Source organism: Cibotium barometz, chromosome 17 (assembly GCF_041138505.1).
Source record: "Cibotium barometz isolate CiBa-2024 chromosome 17, ASM4113850v1, whole genome shotgun sequence".
Lineage (NCBI taxonomy): Eukaryota > Viridiplantae > Streptophyta > Polypodiopsida > Cyatheales > Cibotiaceae > Cibotium > Cibotium barometz.
The window spans coordinates 1,783,987-1,802,451 of record NC_141062.1 but is presented as its reverse complement, the minus strand read 5'-3'; the positions used below and the strand labels follow the sequence as shown (position 1 = coordinate 1,802,451).

At 44.3% G+C, this 18,465-nt stretch overlaps 1 protein-coding gene across 2 annotated transcripts in view; it reads left to right on the top strand.

Moving 5' to 3' along the window:
- LOC147629578 (metal transporter Nramp3.2-like) overlaps positions 1 to 18,179 on the top strand; it is a 47,241-nt gene extending 29,062 nt beyond the window's left edge. The window contains exon 4 of one of the 2 annotated variants that reach the window (XM_086811076.1): positions 17,754 to 18,179. In XM_086811076.1, the coding sequence (XP_086667202.1) occupies positions 17,754 to 17,969 (216 nt within the window). In that variant the 3' untranslated portion in view covers positions 17,970 to 18,179. Of the gene's footprint in view, positions 1 to 13,390; positions 17,479 to 17,753 lie in introns of those variants that run through there. The other variant, XM_086811077.1, reaches the window with a different exon arrangement.
- The last annotated feature ends 286 nt before the right edge of the window (positions 18,180 to 18,465 follow it).

Genomic DNA, 18,465 nt, shown 5'->3' with positions numbered 1-18,465 from the left:
GTTGTTGCTCTTGTTGATTATCCTTAGTCTATTAGGAAACCCAGAGGATGTATCAGATCTTGGTGAAATGTTAATGCATTCGGACACCAAGAGATCATTTGGTTGGTTGGAATTTCCTATGATTATGTTGAGGTGACAACTAAGTCATGTTTAGTTCAAGCTTTGGTAGTGTGGGTTTCCTTGAGATTTTAGAACTTGAAGGTATGACTGTACGAGCAATGAGCCTTGGTAAAGGGCTGATGACTTATTGTATATTCGTTGCATGGATGTGCACTGATAGATATTGGCTTGGACTAGAGAGTTTTATTAATGGTGTCCTGGTTTGAACACAAGCTAGATATGTTTTATCATAGGTGTTTTGTTTTGAACATGGTCCTGATGAGTGCATTCTCTCATGTTACTCATGATGAGTGTTGAGATACTTGATAGCTATATGGTTCTTGGATAGGGAGGAATTTGTGGATCATTCTCAATGTGATGGGCAACTAGAGAGGGTAAATCGGGTTTTGGAGGATATGCTTCGTGCATAGGTCTCAAGGCGACCATCTGATTGGAAGAGGTACATCCCAATGGTCGAGTTTGCCTAAGATAGGACTTTAAGGTAACGACAGGACTTTAAGGTATTCAAATTTATGCACTAAGAGATTTTTTGATGGTGGATATGCAAGTAATGCTAGTCACACGTTTCTATTAGTAGTGCTTAGGATAGAGCACAGTTTTATGTTGGTAGAAAGTGTTCATTGAGGTAGTTTTCCAAGGCAATTGTATATTTGAGAGTACACAAAAGTTTTGAGGAGCGGGTGGGGATGGATCCCCTAGGTACGAAGAACAAGTTTTGCCCAATCCTAGTGTGGATAGGTAATACGATTAGCTATGGTTATTGTCTTTGTGATTTTCAATTTATCCAATTCGATGGGAGTTGGAGGTTGAGAGGTTGTTGGGGTTTATACGACCTTGATTCGGTTTTGATTTTGTCTTTTGTTCCACGGAGATGGGAGCGGTGGCTTATGACTAAGCTGGTTCCTATATAGGTAACTAGGTGGAAAGAACAAACATGTGTGAACCTAATTATGGAGTCTTTTTCTTGATGTGGCTTGACTTTTTCGGATTCATTCCCGAGAGTGGAAATGTCTTAGGTGGGGAAGTATGTTACATACCCGACGCTAACCACATGGTTAGTGGGACCTAATCTAGGGTTAGGGGACCTTGAGGACTAGGGTAGTAAGCTTTGGGTTAAGGTTTATTAGAGTTATCTCATAAGTTACAACTATTTATTGTTGGAGAATGCACATGCGGAGGCATAAAAAGAACAAGAGAGAGAGTAGAGAGAGCTTGTGGACAAGATCACCTTTTATATTAGCATGAAGGCTTTACAATGGCAATAAAAGCCAGCAAAGTGTTGAAGAACTTGTGCAAGGAATGCATGATAGAAGGGAGGCCACCTTAAATAGTGAGGATGTGAACTTGGCCGACTGCTCTAGAACAGGCCGACCAGCTCATGACTCATGAAATAAGGGGAAAATACATAAAATGCCAGAAAATAGGCTCTGCCCAGATACACTAAGATGCACTAATTCTAACACCCAGTGTGCAAGAGTCGGAAGAAGATAAGTTGATGAAGATGCAACCATGGACCCTCCAGCATCGCGAATACTGGAATCACCTTAGAGAGAGCACCTGCCAACCTGTTTCCTCGAAACAAAATGCCACCATGAAGAGCATGGAACTTTGCTTGGCTACGAATTCGCACACAAGTGTGCAATTGAACTCCAAGAATAGATGATGAGCTACTGGACACACCGCGCCCATAATCCCCAACAGTGGACGGAAAACACATCACGTCCCAAAAGCCTCGAATAATGAACTCGGAACAGATCCAGTCCATAATCTTTGCTATACCAAAGATAACCATATCCTGCCAGATGTCTAATGCTTGGAACTCTGAATCATGGTCCCCATGCACCAGTAAGCCTCCTCTGGTTGGAAGCACATGGGGGGGAACTGCATGTATACTAGAGAAGTACACTATCTGGGTCCTCCTGAGCTGGAAGTGCCCTGGGAGTCCTAGAAGTGGTACTAGAAGAATCTATATCACTGTCGTGTGTCGTGTCTTTGCCCTTTCTGTGAGATGAAGCCTTGCCCTTGGTCTTGTCCTTCTTGGACAAACAATCCTTGGACAGATGTCCTCTTTTCCCGCAAGAGAAGCAGCAACTTTGACCTTTCTTTTGAACTAAGGAAAGTGTGGCTACCCCATTGGATCCAATCATCAAACTATCAAAGGAAGAGGACTCACCGCCACTTGAAGAGCGAGCCTACTACCAAGTGGTTGGAAACCCATATGGCTCACAAACTCTAGACCTGACATTTTCTATTGCACATCCATTTGAAGTCAGTGTTTCAATGCTCTGAAGGAGCTATTGTCGAGTTCAACGATGAGGGTTCGCTATCTCATGGGTACCTACGATATGTTTGGACTTCACTAAAGTCCTGGGATCACCCTGCGTGGTTACACGGACTCCAGCTGGGCCGGTGATATTGATTCCCAGCGTTCTCATGGTGGTTATTTGTACTCACTTGGATCTGGCCCTTTCTCTTGGTCTAGCAAGAAGCAGGATACCGTAGTAGGTTCTTTAGTTGAGGCCGAGTACCAGGCCCTTTATGACGCCACCACTGAGGCTATGTATCTCCGTCATCTTCTTGAGGAGATGCGCATTCCCATTGACACTGCTTCTACCATCTTCGTCGACAGTCATAGTGTGATTGCCCTCGCCAATAATCCCATTTTTTTCTAACCACACCAAGCATGTTGGTGTCCATTTTCATTTTACCAAGGAACGGGCTGCTCATGTGAAAACCCACTCCATAGCATTTACCATCTTGCTTACCCTTTGCATAGCATTCTGTTTTTTTGTGTTTGGGGCGCATGTATGAATGAAAACCCAAAAATGGGCATTCATGCATGTGAAAAACTCTTGCATCGTGGCATTGATCCAGTACAGCCCAAACTCAAAAGACTCTACAAAAAGACGAAGAGCACATGATCTACACCCGCGACAAATACTTCTTCATGTTCCTCTTCACCCACTTAACATCCTTCTCATCTTCTCCCATGGTCCCCTTTTGGCCTGAGAGGGGGGGTGTGAAAATATACCCAAAAATCTGGTGTTTTATCCAGCCCAAAAAGGGATTAATTATGTTTTTCTTTGTCTTGCTACTGACTGACAGTCCGTCCTGGACTGACCAGCAGCCCAACACCATATCTATACAAAAGCTTCATTCAGCCAACACACAACAACACAATTGTCATAAATCTGCTGCTGCTGCCGGCACTTCATCATCATCAGGCTAATTATCACCTTCTGTACACAGCTGCTGTCGGCTGCCGCCTCTGGATCTGCAGCGCAGCACCCTGTACCTACAGCCGGCGAAGGCCTCCTTGTCTGGATCAAGAGCACCCTTGCTTCTTCTTCTTAGGAGCAGTGCCACACATCTACCTACCTGCAGTGTTTCTGTACCTACATCTGTACCTGCAGTAGTCTGACCTTCAGACCTGCAGATCTGGGACAGCAGCCCTCTCTGCCCTCTCTGCTCACATGACATCGGGACAGCAGCCCACTCTCTCCTCATCTGATAGGTACCTTATCTCGTGACGGCAGCACACCATCTGCCTGGGACAGCAGCCCTCTCTGCTCTTCAGATCTGCATTTATCTGCAGTCCATTCTCATCTGCAGATTTGCATTTTTTTGCATCACGTCACCTTCAGAGAGCCATTACTTCACATCGACGCTTGCCTTTGACACCCAGACTGAGCTACCTACTTCGACTCCGTCTTTGCATCTATGCCGGTTTCTCTTTGGGTTGCCACATCTGAGTCTCACTCTGAAGCCTCTTGTACTGGATTTCATTCACCATTATACATACAATCATTCATCCATTTCATGCTATGTTGATTTGCTCTGATCTCTCGCACATCTGGTCCTTTCATCCTTTTTCCCTCACATGCACTTCTCAGAGAATCACTTTGGCATAAAGGTGATTAAGGTATCATTTTTAAGACTAATGTTGTGCTTCGTGGTTTGAAACACATGTTAACCCATTGCTATAAGTGCCTCTTAAAGCATTTTTGAAGAAAATTTGAGAAAGGCTTTCAATTTTTCACTCCAAGTTGACCTCTTCTCTCTAAGTGCAAACAAAAAATTCTTTTTACTAATCAGTGATTAATCAACACTAATCCTAGTTTCTTTGGGCCATTGGGGACCTGCTATTTCTTGCCAAAGCGTCATATTCAAAAAGCCCCTTGATTTGCCCCTTCGACAGTACTCTACAAATCAGGGTATTTTTTGCATAGTTAACAAAAAATTGTTTTCACTAATACCTTGATTAGTGCTAATCGTCGGAAGTTTTTAGGGCCATTGGAGGTTCATATTTGACATTAAAGTGTTGTTGAATCTTTGTAAAGCATCAAATCAGATTTGCCTCTTGATTTGAGTGGTCAATTTGTTAATCCAAAATAAGGCTAAAGACTCCCTAATGCATATTTATTGCATTATCTTTTGAAAGGAATGGACATCATCATCATGTAAGGCGTTATGAATTCATTGAGAAAATGATTTATCTTTGTCTACATGGATTTCAAAACACATGAAATCAAGGATGAAGAAGATCAAGAGGTACATCAACAAGGGCTACATCGACATGAAGAAGATCAAGAGCTACACCATATCATTCAAAGGTCTTATAGCGATCATACATATGGTGTATTATGGTCAAAGGAGGATCCAAATCAACATATCTAGGGACCTATTGTAAGTGGAGGAGGATCTTGGTTGCTCTCAAAACTAGGCAAGTGGGTGCTCAAATCTAGGAGATGATTGAGAGAATCAAGGAAGGGATTATGGCTTAATCTAATTGCTTGTCATGTATGTTGGGAAAAGCATAATGAGTGATAATACAAGCTTAATGAGAGCATGGAGTGATGAAAGAGCTATGGTGGTTCAAGATAAGCCATGGTGGTCACAGGAACAAAAGTGTAATTAACTAGTACTTAATCCAAGATTAAGAGAGCATAATGACAGCACAATAAGGAGCATCACATAGCATATAAAATTCGTGTTTTTCTCATTAGGAGGGCCACCATTTTATAGCCAAAGTGTACATGCTTGAATGACATCATTGCTTACATCTCATCAAGAGCATCCAAGGCCATCTCCCCCCACATGGCTCCCTAGAATATAGCCTCCATGGAATCTTCTGAAACTCGCCTACTTCAAGTGGGGTTTGACTCTTACATTCACCTGGATTCTCTTCACATTACATGGTCCTTTTACATTTTATTGAGTGCTTTAACCTTAGACCATGACATTGATCATAAATTCCAACATATTCCAATACCCTCCCTTGATCATGGCATGGTATATTGCCCTCCCTTGATCCAAACATTACATGAAAGAAAAAGCTTAACTCATAAGGAGTATAGCTCTACAGTACATAAAAGAAATTAGCATCGCTCATAGGGAGCATAGCTTCTACATTGCGAAAAGAAAATGACATGACATGAAAAACATTCCTCTCCCATACCCCATCATCATCATAGCATCATCATCATCATATCCATGGGCATCATCATCATCATTTGTTGGTCATGGAGACCCAACTCCCCATCAATCCCCCCTTGAGGGCTACATGGCCTACTGAGAGATATTGTGAGCATCATAAAAACACATAACCTACATCATCGGTGGTTAGAGGTGTCCATACATAAACATTTGGGTAAGAGAGGGCATAAACATTGTTGGCTTTAGAAAGCCCATTCTGCATCTACCGCTTCATCAAAAGAGGTAGTAACATTGTTGCATGCTTGGATTGCTTCTGCGGAATCATTCGAAGTGCTTACCATATTTGCCTGATTGGTGTAACATTTGTCGGCGAGGTGACCTGGCTTTCCACATTTGGTGCATATTCGCTTTGGCTTGTCTTTGTGGTAGCAATTCTTGGCAAGGTGTCCTGTCCTTCCACAATGTGTACATTGGAGTGATTTGCCGGTTTGCTTTTGAACAAGGTATGCCTGGTTTGAGACAAGATCAATGGCTCTACCTTTCAACTTCTTCTCTTCTTCCAAGAGAACACTCTCTATTCCCTCCAAAGTGGGATCCTGCATGTACTTTAAGGTCGGCATGAGTGTATCATACTCGGATGGCATTGACTTTAGGAGGATGGCTATGGCATCACTCTCCTTGACTGGTTCATTGATGGCTTCGAGCTGGGCCACCAAGCTCTTCATGGTGTTGATGTGAGATGCAAGTGTCTCATCAATCTTGTACTCTAGACTGTAAAAGTCTACTTTGAGACTGATTTTGCTGTGGAGGCCTTGAGCACCAAAAGATTTATCCATTGAATTCCACGCAATTTGTGAAGATGTTCCATTACCAATGTAATGTATATAACTATCTTCAACTCCAAGGGCAATGAGAGCTAATGCTTTCTCATCCTTGGTTTGCCAAGAGATTTCTCCTTCTCGTGTGGCAGGTTTAGGTATAGTGCCATTGACTATGCCCCAAACTCCTCCTTTCATTAGTAAAAATCTCATTTTGACTTGCCAAGTGTGGAAGTCATGACCGTTGAATTTCTTGATGAAAAAGGATGATATGTAAGTTGACTCCATGATTGGAACTGAACAATGCAATAGATTAAAAGCTAGAATCCCCCTTCACCATATAGATGCATGAAATTACTCAAGAATTCCCCAAACCCATAAGCCTTTGCATAGTGATAATAACGGGGCCTAGACTTGATCCTAGGTTTTCTAGTTTTGCTTTTGGGTTTCAATGATTTTTTGATATAATCTTCATTAGATGATTCAGCATCCGAATGCATGACTACAAAGAGATATTCAACTCAATATGCATATTAGAATGTCATCTCAATAGATAATTATATGATGATTAGTGGAGATGATTAATTAAAGAGGGAAAAACTGCCCCCAAAAATAGAGTGAGCTTTGAGCAATTGAATGAGGCTCTTCCCAAATGAGAAACATAAAATGCTTTAAACCAAGTGAGAACCAAGGTATTGGCTCTAAGCTCAGCACTCAAACATGCCAAGATGTTGCTTCAATCTCTGTAAATCTGCTCTGCAACACAGCATGTACTGTCACTGAGAAATTAGTTCAAACAGCAGCTACAGTGGACCATTGCTCATGAAAATCAACAAGTAGGAGCTTCATAGCATCAATGTTATGCTCATAAGAGGAATTTGCAAACCATTCTTTGTACAGCTCCAATTTGATGAATTTCGCAGCGCAGAGGCGGGCTGTTGTTGCAGAGCAGAATTCGCCGCGTGTACTTCGTGGGAGCTCAAATGGAGCTAGGTGTAGAATGCGCCGGCTGTTAGCTCTCTTTTGAATCAAAAAGCTTGAGATTTGATGTAGTATAGAGCTCATATGAAGCAAAAGACCAGCAGGGGGTGCAGTGAAGCTTTAATGGAAAGCTTGGAAAAATGAAAAACTAATCAATGTGGTTAATTACTATGCCTAGGGATAATCATGGCTCTGATACCGTGTTGGGAAAAGCATAATGAGTGATAATACAAGCTTAATGAGAGCATGGAGTGATGAAAGAGCTATGGTGGTTCAAGATAAGCCATGGTGGTCACATGAACAAAAGTGTAATTAACTAGTACTTAATCCAAGATTAAGAGAGCATAATGACAGCACAATAAGGAGCATCACATAGCATATAAAATTCGTGTTTTTCTCATTAGGAGGGCCACCATTTTATAGCCAAAGTGTACATGCTTGAATGACATCATTGCTTACATCTCATCAAGAGCATCCAAGGCCATCTCCCCCCACATGGCTCCCTAGAATATAGCCTCCATGGAATCTTCTGAAACTCGCCTACTTCAAGTGGGGTTTGACCCTTACATTCACCTGGATTCTCTTCACATTACATGGTCCTTTTACATTTTATTGAGTGCTTTAACCTTAGACCATGACATTGATCATAAATTCCAACATATTCCAATAATGTGCATGAAATGCCATGGACATTCTCAGAACTAATCCAAAAGGGGCAGCAAATAAAAAGATCATTAGAGCTAGGATTTGGGGCACAAGGTGCAGTTTGGTCAAGGGTGGACTTGCAGCAGGGCATAGAAGGATCTGGTTGTGCTGTCGGTTGCTTGCAAAAGTGGTCGGCTGGACCAGATCAGAGGCGGGCTGGACCATATCAAAAGGCGGGCTGGACCAGATCAAAAGCGCTGCGTTTTATGGAATAAATACCAAGACTGCCGACCGACCAGCAGTCGGCCAGTTCTCCACATGTCCCAAGGCCTATAAAAGGGGCACATATGCTCATAGGTAGAGTCATTCACTCCCATAAGGGGTGGGTCCTTAGGGTCCAAGTTAGGGACATATTTTGGTGATGTTCACCTTTTGTATGAAGGCAGCCTAGGGCTGTAGAAGGGTACCTTTTTGTACCATATGAATATACTGAATTTCCAGCTATCTCTCTCTCTCTCTCTCTCTCTCTACTCTCTCTCTATATCTACGTTTTGCATCAGCATGTTGCCAGGAGTGTTTAGGGCTGAAAGAAGACCCCCAGAGCTTCCGCGTGTTACATTGGTATCAGAGCATCATGCTCAGCAAAGCTAAACACTGATTCAGTCCCATATGATGGTGTACAGGTCCAAGGTACAGGAAAGTAGATAGATATGAAGCCCAAGGCAAGGAACACAGGAACGGGAAGAGCTCCCAAGAGGTTTGTTAGAGGGGATGGCAGTCCTGTGAGCCAGATAGGTTCTCGGGCAATAGTCCTAATGGAGGATTACCCTCCAAGGGGTGATGTGAGAGTGCCAGACTCATTTCTCAGGAATGAAGACCAAGACAGTGTTCAGAGTCGGGGCAAGAATGGATTGGGGGCTGGGTGGAACAGATGCATAGATCTTATTCAGATTAGAGTGGTTTCGGAGACCGGGCCGGGTTTTCAATGAAAAGGGTTGCCATAGTTGGATGGATGACAGAGGGACTCCGGGAATAGAGTGGGATGATGACAGTTATCCAAGAACAGGTTGGAATCCCATCATCAAGTTTCGCAGAGGGGGATGTCATGTGCATGAAATGCCATGGACATTCTCAGAACTAATCCAGAAGGGGCAGCCAATACAAAGATCATTAGAGCTAGGATTTGGGGCACAAGGTGCAGTTTGATCAAGGGTGGACTTGCAGCAGGGCATAGAAGGATTTGGTTGTGCTGTCAGTTGCTTGCAAAAGTGGTCGGTTGGACGAGATTGGAGGCGGGTTGGACTAGATCAAAAGCGCTGTGTTTTATGGAATAAATACCAAGACTGCCGACCGAGCCGACTAGCAGTCGGCCAGTTCTCCACATGTCCCAAGGCCTATAAAAGGGGCACATATGCTCATAGGTAGAGTCATTCACTCCCATAAGGGGTGGGTCCTTAGGGTCCAAGTTAGGGACATATTTTGGTGATGTTCACCTTTTGTATGAAGGCAGCCTAGGGCTGTAGAAGGGTACCTTTTTGTACCATATGAATATACTGAATTTCCAGCTCTCTCTCTCTCTCTCTCTCTATATATATATATATATATATATACATATATATATATATCTACGTTTTGCATTAGCATGTTGCCAGGAGTGTTTAGGGCTGAAAGAAGACCCCTAGAGCTTCCGCGTGTTACGTTGCTAATCACTTGTACTCATGCCTATATAAGAGGCTTTCATCTAATGGACGAAAACGCTCTCATTTATGTTGTCATTAGTCTTAATATCATGTGATTAGTCTTAATTTTTTTTGCTTAGTCTTAATGGTACCTTCACCATGAGTCTAATCATCACTTGGAAGTCACCATGAAATCTAACATTCTAACACATCCCTTATTTTCACATCTCGACGGAGTTAGCCAATGGAGATTGCACACTCATGTGTGTACTTGGGAGTCGCTTTTACTGGATCGGTCTTCTCGATGAGCCATGCTGCAGAGGCTAGACTGATGCGAGGATATGCTTCTCTCGCTCTCATGGAGAGACAGTGCTTCCAGGCCCATTTCCAAGAGCCGAGGACCAAGATGTGGCTATTTGACACCTTGGTCACTCCGACATTGATGTATGGAGCACTCTTTTGGGCACTGGATCTTACAGCGGCCAAATGGCGGAAGATAGAGAGGTCTTAGGTCATGATGCTCTTTCGTATGATATGCAAGGAACCATCAGTCCCACATGATATTATCTTCCAGACAGACACATACATTCACGGGATCAGTGCCATGGCCCACTGGAGACTCTAGAGGCTCGCCCTATAATCCTCTCGGTAGCTAGTAGCAGATGGGCACAAGTCATGGTATAGCCAAGTATGCACCTGGTTCACGAGGCAGGGACTCATGATGGTCACCTCCCCCCTCTCCGGTATGGCTTGGACTCCCCATTCATTAGGCTCTGTCATGATGACAGAAATTGGGTGATCAGATATAATTTATTGGGACTATACATAGAGGATACCATGATGACAACGCACGAGTCACTCTCACACAAACTGCAGTACTATATGGATACTTTCATGAGGCTTACAGAGGATGGTTTGATACTGAGGGCCAGATTTCTTGACATATCACATGCCATGCAGATTGCAATGGGCCAGTTGTGGGTGTCATCGGACCGCTTGAGGATAGACACAGGGAGAGCCATGCAGATACCATGTGAGGAGAGGATATGCACCATGTGCCAGTGGGAGGTCGAGTCAGAGGAGCACTTCATATGCAGGCGCACCATATATTATGAGATTCGAGGGAGGTTCCACTATCCCTTGAGAGAGGGATTTGGACCCTTATCCAGGATCATGGATTACCCAGATTAGTAGTGCCTAGGCCTCTTCCTACTAGAGCTTCATCGCTACAGAGACTCACTGATTAGGGAGTGGAGACCCCGTGAGAGACATCCATCGTGGCCTAGGGCGACCATTACACTGTTCTTCCAACCATGGGAGGATGCCACACCAGCCATGGTTGACATACCCACAACCACATCGAGCCACACATTTTGGAGTGCCCGACCCCCCACCAGACCCCACTCTGGTGTGACTCTAGACTGGGCCACGACACAATAGCGAGCCGAACATCCTAGACTTCTTGGACCTCGCTAGCAACACAAACATCAGCCCCAGCTTGAGGAGATCTTGGAGAGGTACATAGCCACCTTCCCGGATCTGCAGAGCCTTCTACAGGCTAACCCCATGCTCAATATCCTTGATGGCACCGTCCTCCTACCGGGGTGTTAGCTCCGTAGGTTGTATGATGATGATGGTCCCACTTTGTATCATATGGCTCGGATTTGACATTCCGAGCTCATAGCTATAGGCTTTGTTTTCTTTTGTACCACGATGAGATTACTGTATCACTTTTGGTCTCATAGCCCCACTGGGTCTTTTGAACATCCAGAAGACATTGACAGTTGTACATTGATTTGTCTCATAGGTTGAGTTCGGCCTCTAGTAGACGTTAATACAGCTTTCTTTCTTTCTTTCTTTCTCTCTCTCTCTCTCTCTGTGAGCGCCGTCCCAAATAGGGACGCGGGGTCTATGAGACCAAACACTTGGGGTTGGTAGTATGGAACTGTAATGGCATGCTGTGGTCGATTCCAGGAGGCTTGAGCGAGATTCTCACAGGCAGGGATGTCATTTTTTATACAGAGACTCATCAAAGCCGTGAGAGGGGCTTACCATACATAGCCGGGTATGAGTGGGAGTCAGCTTTTCGAGGCGAGACCCGCACATCAGGAGGAGTACGTGGCTTTGGGGGGGGAGCTGTCCTTTTTAGATCCCATCTCCGACAGATTCTCAGCATCGTCCGGAAGGACAAGGATGCACGATATCTTTGGGTGTGGCTACAGCTTAGCAGTGACAGAGTCATCCACATTGCTGTGTGTTATTTTCCACCACACCACTCCCCTTACGCCGCACAGCATGGCCAGTCACCGTACTTACCATTATATGAGGATATCATGGAGTTCTCATAGTTGGGGGAAGTCCTCTTGCTCGGGGATTTCAACGCCAAGACAGGAAGTCAGTAGTCCCACTACTCGATCTAGATGACCCTATCAGACTACAGAAGCTGGACATCACTGACACAGGGCTCAGTGATCATCACAGGACCGTGAGGAGGTCACAGTGTACGGGAGAGATTTCTTAGAGCTGGGAGTTGTACATGGTCTCTCATGAGGACACCAACCGGGTTATCTGGTTAGATCTTCTCAACCTCTACACCCATTGCACATGGAAGATGTACTTCTATAGAGATCACTTCCTCAGGCTCACTGAGGATGGATTCATCCAGCAGACGGGCTACCCGAGTGTTCACATGTCCCGTATCATGTGGATTGTGATTGGCCAAATATGGGTTTCATCCCACCACCTCAAAGTGGAGACACGGAGAGCTGAGTATGTCTTTAGGGACGGGGAGCTCATATGGAGACCCAGGGAGGAGAGGATCTACCGATTATGCCACACAGAGGTTGAGACAGAGGAGCATTACATATGTTGTTGCCCAGTATACTATGCGATCTGCGGCGGTTTCACTGTTTGTTCCACGAGGGATTTGGCCCACTCTCCAGGGTCATTGACTTCCCGAACTAGTGCTACCTAGGGCTTTTCTTGCTTGATCTTCGCAGACATACCGACACTTTCTTGAGAGAGCTTCAACCCCAGCCGCCCTGAACCCTCCCTCGCCAGCCAACTATTACTAGCTTCTTCTGGACTGTGGACCCACCTTGGGCTGCTGTGGACTCACCTCGCCCGAGAGGAAATACCTCAGATTGGGCCTCGTCATTCCAGTGCGCCTCCCTTGACGTCGGCCACGATCCCCTCATTAGCTCCGGATCCAGGACATGCTCCATCACCTTTCCCATGACGTAGTTAAGGGACACCTCTCAGCCATATGGAGAGTAGTATATCATCTATTGGGGGCCAATGCTCCTCTCATGTTTCATGTTTCATGTTCCTAGTATTCCATGGACAGTTTTGTATCAGCCCAAACAGCAAGTGTTGAGATATCGAGCTCAACTAGTGCTACGGCGGACATTAATGACCCGCCTGGGTGATAGCTTCCGTATCTATACCACTGGCATGGTTGGTGAGATTATGGGTGATATGAGGCCAATGGGATGACATGTTGTGTGACAGCCATTTTGGATTACTAGAGATGGGCATAGTTATAGCGCCAGCTCATTTAGTCGGGTTCACATTATGGACCGACCCTTGTATGTTGTAGTAGTTGAGTACTAACCCATATAGTGTGTACTCTTATCTTTATGTTATGTTGGTTGAGTAGAGAAGAAGAAGATAGAAGAAAATTCACTTATCCACGATCTCCTTTATATACAGGATGAGGGAGATGTCCACGGAGAGATTATCCCGCCGAGCTTTTGAGGCATCCAAATAGCTGGCCGAGGCTGGACACACTGGATCTTGGTATGCACAGATGCTACAGTGGTTCTCACATCATGGGATAGACATTGAGCGGTTGCCACCTTTTCAGTATGATCAGTCTGCTCCATGGGGTTACCTCTCTCTCAATGAGAGGAATAGAGTGATGAGACAGGACATATGGCAGCGCTACATACAGGAGACATGGACAGCACCAGAGAGCCCACTACCACCGAAGATGCTGTATTACAGAGACCACTTTATGAGCATCTCAGGGGATGGGTTTATACAGCGACCGCGGTACATGGATGTATACATGCCACACAGCTCTCGCGTTGCTATTGGACAGCTACGAGTCTCATCACATCAGCTAGAGATAGAGGTTGGGAGAGCGGCACGGGTTCCCAGAGCTGAGCAGATATGCAGATTTTGCCGCGAGGAGGTGGAGACTGAGGATCACTTTGTATGTAGATGTAGAGCCCACCAGGGGGTCAGAGATAGATATGCAGGATTGTTTGAGGAGCACTCTTCACTACATCAGTTGATGGAGGCCTCGGACCAGCGATAGCTTGGCAGACTACTACTAGAGCTTCATAGTTCGAGAAAGAGACTCCTCCAGACACCCGCTCCCACTAGGGGTGGGAGACAGTCCCAGCTCACAGATTTCTTCCAGAGAGCTATGCCAGTGCGAGCTGATGTACCACGTGGGGTGACCGCACAGAGAGCAGAGGAATTGAGAGCCAGGAGGAGACCTAGACAGACTGGACATAGAGCACCCTGACTTCGTCACCGAGAGATAGCAGCTATCTGAATGAGACACCAAATGGAGACACTGGAGAGGCTAGCTCGCTTTCATTCAGACTCAGGGTACATGTTCACGCCATTCACAGCCTCAGCATCGGCGATGTATGATATCTTATATCCCTCTTATGGCACTGGATGGAGTTAGACATAGATCTGCATAGCATGATTGTACTACCCCTTCAGCATATAGAGATGCATCTTGCCTTAGCACTCCATCCACATCCCCACCCCCCTTTATATTGTTTGTATATGGGCTCCACCGCTCCATGATGATTCACAGTTGTATCCAGACACATGCACACTTTTTCTTTTCTTTCTTTTCTTCCAATGACCGGAAGAACACAGTTGTATTATTTTTTGGCTCATAGGCCGACTTTGGCCTCTCGTAGACGTTAATATATCTTTCTTTCTTTCTCTTGTGGCTTGCTCTCTCTTGTGTGTGTATGTTTGCTTGCTAGGGTTTGAAGCTCTCCCTCTCTCCTACATTCTCTTTATGATATCAGAGCTTCGTTCATGTGAGAGCTAAGGAGGCAAGCAAGATGCAAGAACAAGCAAGGAAGGAAGTGGTACTACACAGGTAAGAGCACCATCATTTCTTTCCCCTTCTTGGTTTAGGTGCAACACTCTCCTCAGTAGCTCTGGGAGCTATACATCTCCGATTGAGGAGCTGTCTTCGCGGGAGAGGAGCTACAGAGTAGGTATACCATCCTATTGGATAAAGTTTTTTCAATCAGATTCGTGTTTCGAATGCATTACGGATCCCGTTTCGTCACTGCAGGGTATTTTCGTTGGAAGTTCTGGTAGAGAACTGTTTTTGCTCGAAATCTAGTTATTGCAGTGCAACAGTGCATTTTGGAAGTGCAGACAGGGTTTGCACATGTATTGTTGATACTGGGTGTGTGTACATGTACTCTGGTCACATTTGGTGACACACAGGCTGTGCTGAAGTGCCGATGCTGCAGCAGTTATAGGAGATATTGCTGTATTACAGGTTGCATACAGAAGTTGTCTATTTGCAGGTTATTTGATTGCTGCAGGAAAACATGTCTGACGGAATTAATTAGATTGTTAGGGAGAAGCTGGATAAGAATAACTTCCATGCCTGGAAGTTTAGAATGACCAATTTCCTAATGGGTAAAGGATTTTGGGATTATGTAGAAGGAGCCAATGAGGAGTCTCTAGAGTTATCTGAGAAGAATGCCACTCCTGCAGATGTAAAGGCACTCAAGGATTGGAATCAGGGTGCAAGAAAAGTCATGTACTGGCTTTCAATAAATGTCACAGACACTATGATAGGACACAAACAGGATGCAAACACTCCTGACAGAATCTGGTTTAGATGTTCCAGACTAACACAAAGGCAAGGAAGTTGCAGTTAAAGTAAGAGTTGCATACTGTGGAAAAGAAAAGCATGTCCATCGATGAATACGACTTAAAGATCAAGGGGCTAGGCTGGGAGATGTAGAGCTGGTATATGTCAGCATAGAGGATCAGGTGGCTAACATCTTCATGAAGGCATTGGGCATAGAGAAGCTCCAAAGGTTTAGAAGCTTACGTGGACTGCAGTGTGTGGAGTTGAGCTCGAGGGGGTATCGAGCTCAACTAGTGCTACGACGGATATTGATGACCCGCCTGGGTGATAGCTTCCGCATCTACACCACTGGCATGGTTGGTGAGATTATGGGTGATATGCGGCTAGTGGGATGACAGACTGTGTGACAGCCATTTTGGATTACTAGAGACCGGCATAGTTATAGTGTCAGCTCATTTAGTTGGGTTCACATTATGGACTGACCCTTGTATGTTGAAGAAGAAGATAGAAGAAAATTCAGCTGTCCATCTCTTTCTTGTATCTTGCTCTCTCTTGTGTGTGTGTGTTTGTTTGCTAGGGTTTGAAGCTCTCCCTCTCCCCTACATTCTCTTTAGCAAGTACACCAGGTACTTAGGCTGGTGCAGTCATATTAGCAGGAACTAATTTTCGAGTACAGAAGCTTTAGCAGGTGTAAGTGCTGGTACATCAAAAGTATATCAGGAACAACAGAGGGTACCGCAGGTACAACAGAGGGTACAGAAAGCATGAACCGGGTCTAGTGTCATGGTTCTTATACTGGATAAACCTCCCATTCCCAAAGCTTGTACTTCGACATCTTGGTGTCCTCCAAAGCCCACCCAAGTGTTGTAATATTGGGAAATGTCCAAGCTGGTGATAAAGGATGGCATGTTCCTCACTCTTAACCTCATGCATATGACGTATTGGGCACCTCTTAGTTCTCGTGTGTGGATGACACCTCTGCTTGCTTCGATGTGGAGCCTATATAATGATACCTAGAGTTGGCCCATGGAGATTCTTAGTGCATATGAATCTTTAGGTAACATAGCATTTTAATATATCCGCTAGAAAGTGATCTTGGTATAGGCTCATCCTTGATAGGAGTGTCTTTAGCCATCTTTCTATTTGTTATGATCCTTGGTGCTAGGCTTCATTATGGCTGAGTCTACTCTGTATCTCTGGAGCTCTGTGACTGAAACTCAGTACACAGACCTTTGTATGAATATATGGTGTGTGTGCACGTGGGTGTGTGTGTGTGTGGGAGCATATATTGATACCAAGTTCTACACCCACTATTGGGCACTGATGACGTTAGTGAGGATGTCGTAGTATTAGTCCATACTATGCATGATGGAGTTGATGGTTTATTGTCTTGTGGATGACTACCTTGAGGTTATAAATTGCACTTTCTTATAAGGTGAATTTGGGCATGTTCCTGGATTCATCTAGGTATATATGTCTTTAGCCATCTTTGATGGGAGTGTTTGGCTGTTTTTATGTTTTATGGATTTAAATCTGCCAGATGCGAACTTTGCTACAATAATGTGGTGAATGATTTCTGCATTAGAGTCATGAGAAATAAAGAAGGGTTTATTAACGTCTACAAAAGACCAAAAGGTAAGCACAACGAGACACCCCATGTGAAGGAGATAGCGTAAAAATGAAACAAATGGAAAACAATACATAGATATGTATCCCGGATGGAGGGAGTGTGTAAAGCCCACGGCTACGTGTGTGTGAGAGATGGGCATGGGGGCTGGATGACCTGTCTTCAGTGTGATGGTTGAAGTGCTCTCTGTAAAATGCCACTCAGTGGGCCTACCGCTAGCAACTTACATCAATGAATCCTACCAAACTTTGATACCAAATGTAAGGTTTTCTGTAGTTCATTTTTGACCCTAAAAAAAGAAAAGATTTGATAGCAGAGCCTCTGTTTGTGACCTGAAAGGGGGAGCTCCCGAGTTCAAATCCCCGCAGGCTCCCCAGTGGCATCCGGGCTGTTTGCGAATCCTCCTTTGCTACAATGGAAAAAAGTAGTAGAGCACTCTGAACGTAGTAAATACCCCTAAACAACTAACAATAGCAGAGCACTCTGAACGTAGTGAATACTCTAAACATGAAATGTAGACGAGGTATGCATATGATGTGTCGGTGACTGCACCATTGAGTTGAAATTTGGTTCTGCAGGCAGTGTCTTGGTTGATAGCACTAATGGTTCTGGTCATCAATGCTTACCTTCTTGTGGACTTCTGCTCGACATATATTGTCGCATCCACAGCAGTGACATCAATTATGGGAGTCCTAGCAGCTATGTATATCATATTTATCGTTTACCTGATTCTACAAGCGATGTTTGGAAAGAGTATATTATTTAAGAGCACCAATTTACAGAATTGTTTATAGTTCCTTACAGCACACATTGTAAAGAGGAGAAAGTTGCATGTGGCTCTCCCTCATCAGCGCTATGAGCTCGAAAAAAGTACTTATAGCATCGTCAGAATTTACAGTTTGTATTCGATTCCTTGTTCCTACACAAACAATGTTTCAGTTATTTGGTATGTCATAAACCTGGATAAATAAACCCTTCTAACATGCAATCCTAATTCATAATTGGTCTTGGAGCCCTCTTGCCATGGTATACTTTTCCAAGCTTCTATACTTGTTTAATTTGAATAGATATTTCTCAATTTGAATAGACGTTTCTAGAGTGGTACTCTCACTATCCTAGGCAAACATGTATTCATCAAGTCATATGCATCAAAGGGCGGTTTATGTATACTATCGCATGCCTTTGATAATCGTGAAGATTGATAGCATTAACACACCATTGCCAATGTTTGAACACCACAAATTGCAAAAAGCTTTTGATGCTTGAGTTCTCTTTTGGTGTCTTTATTCT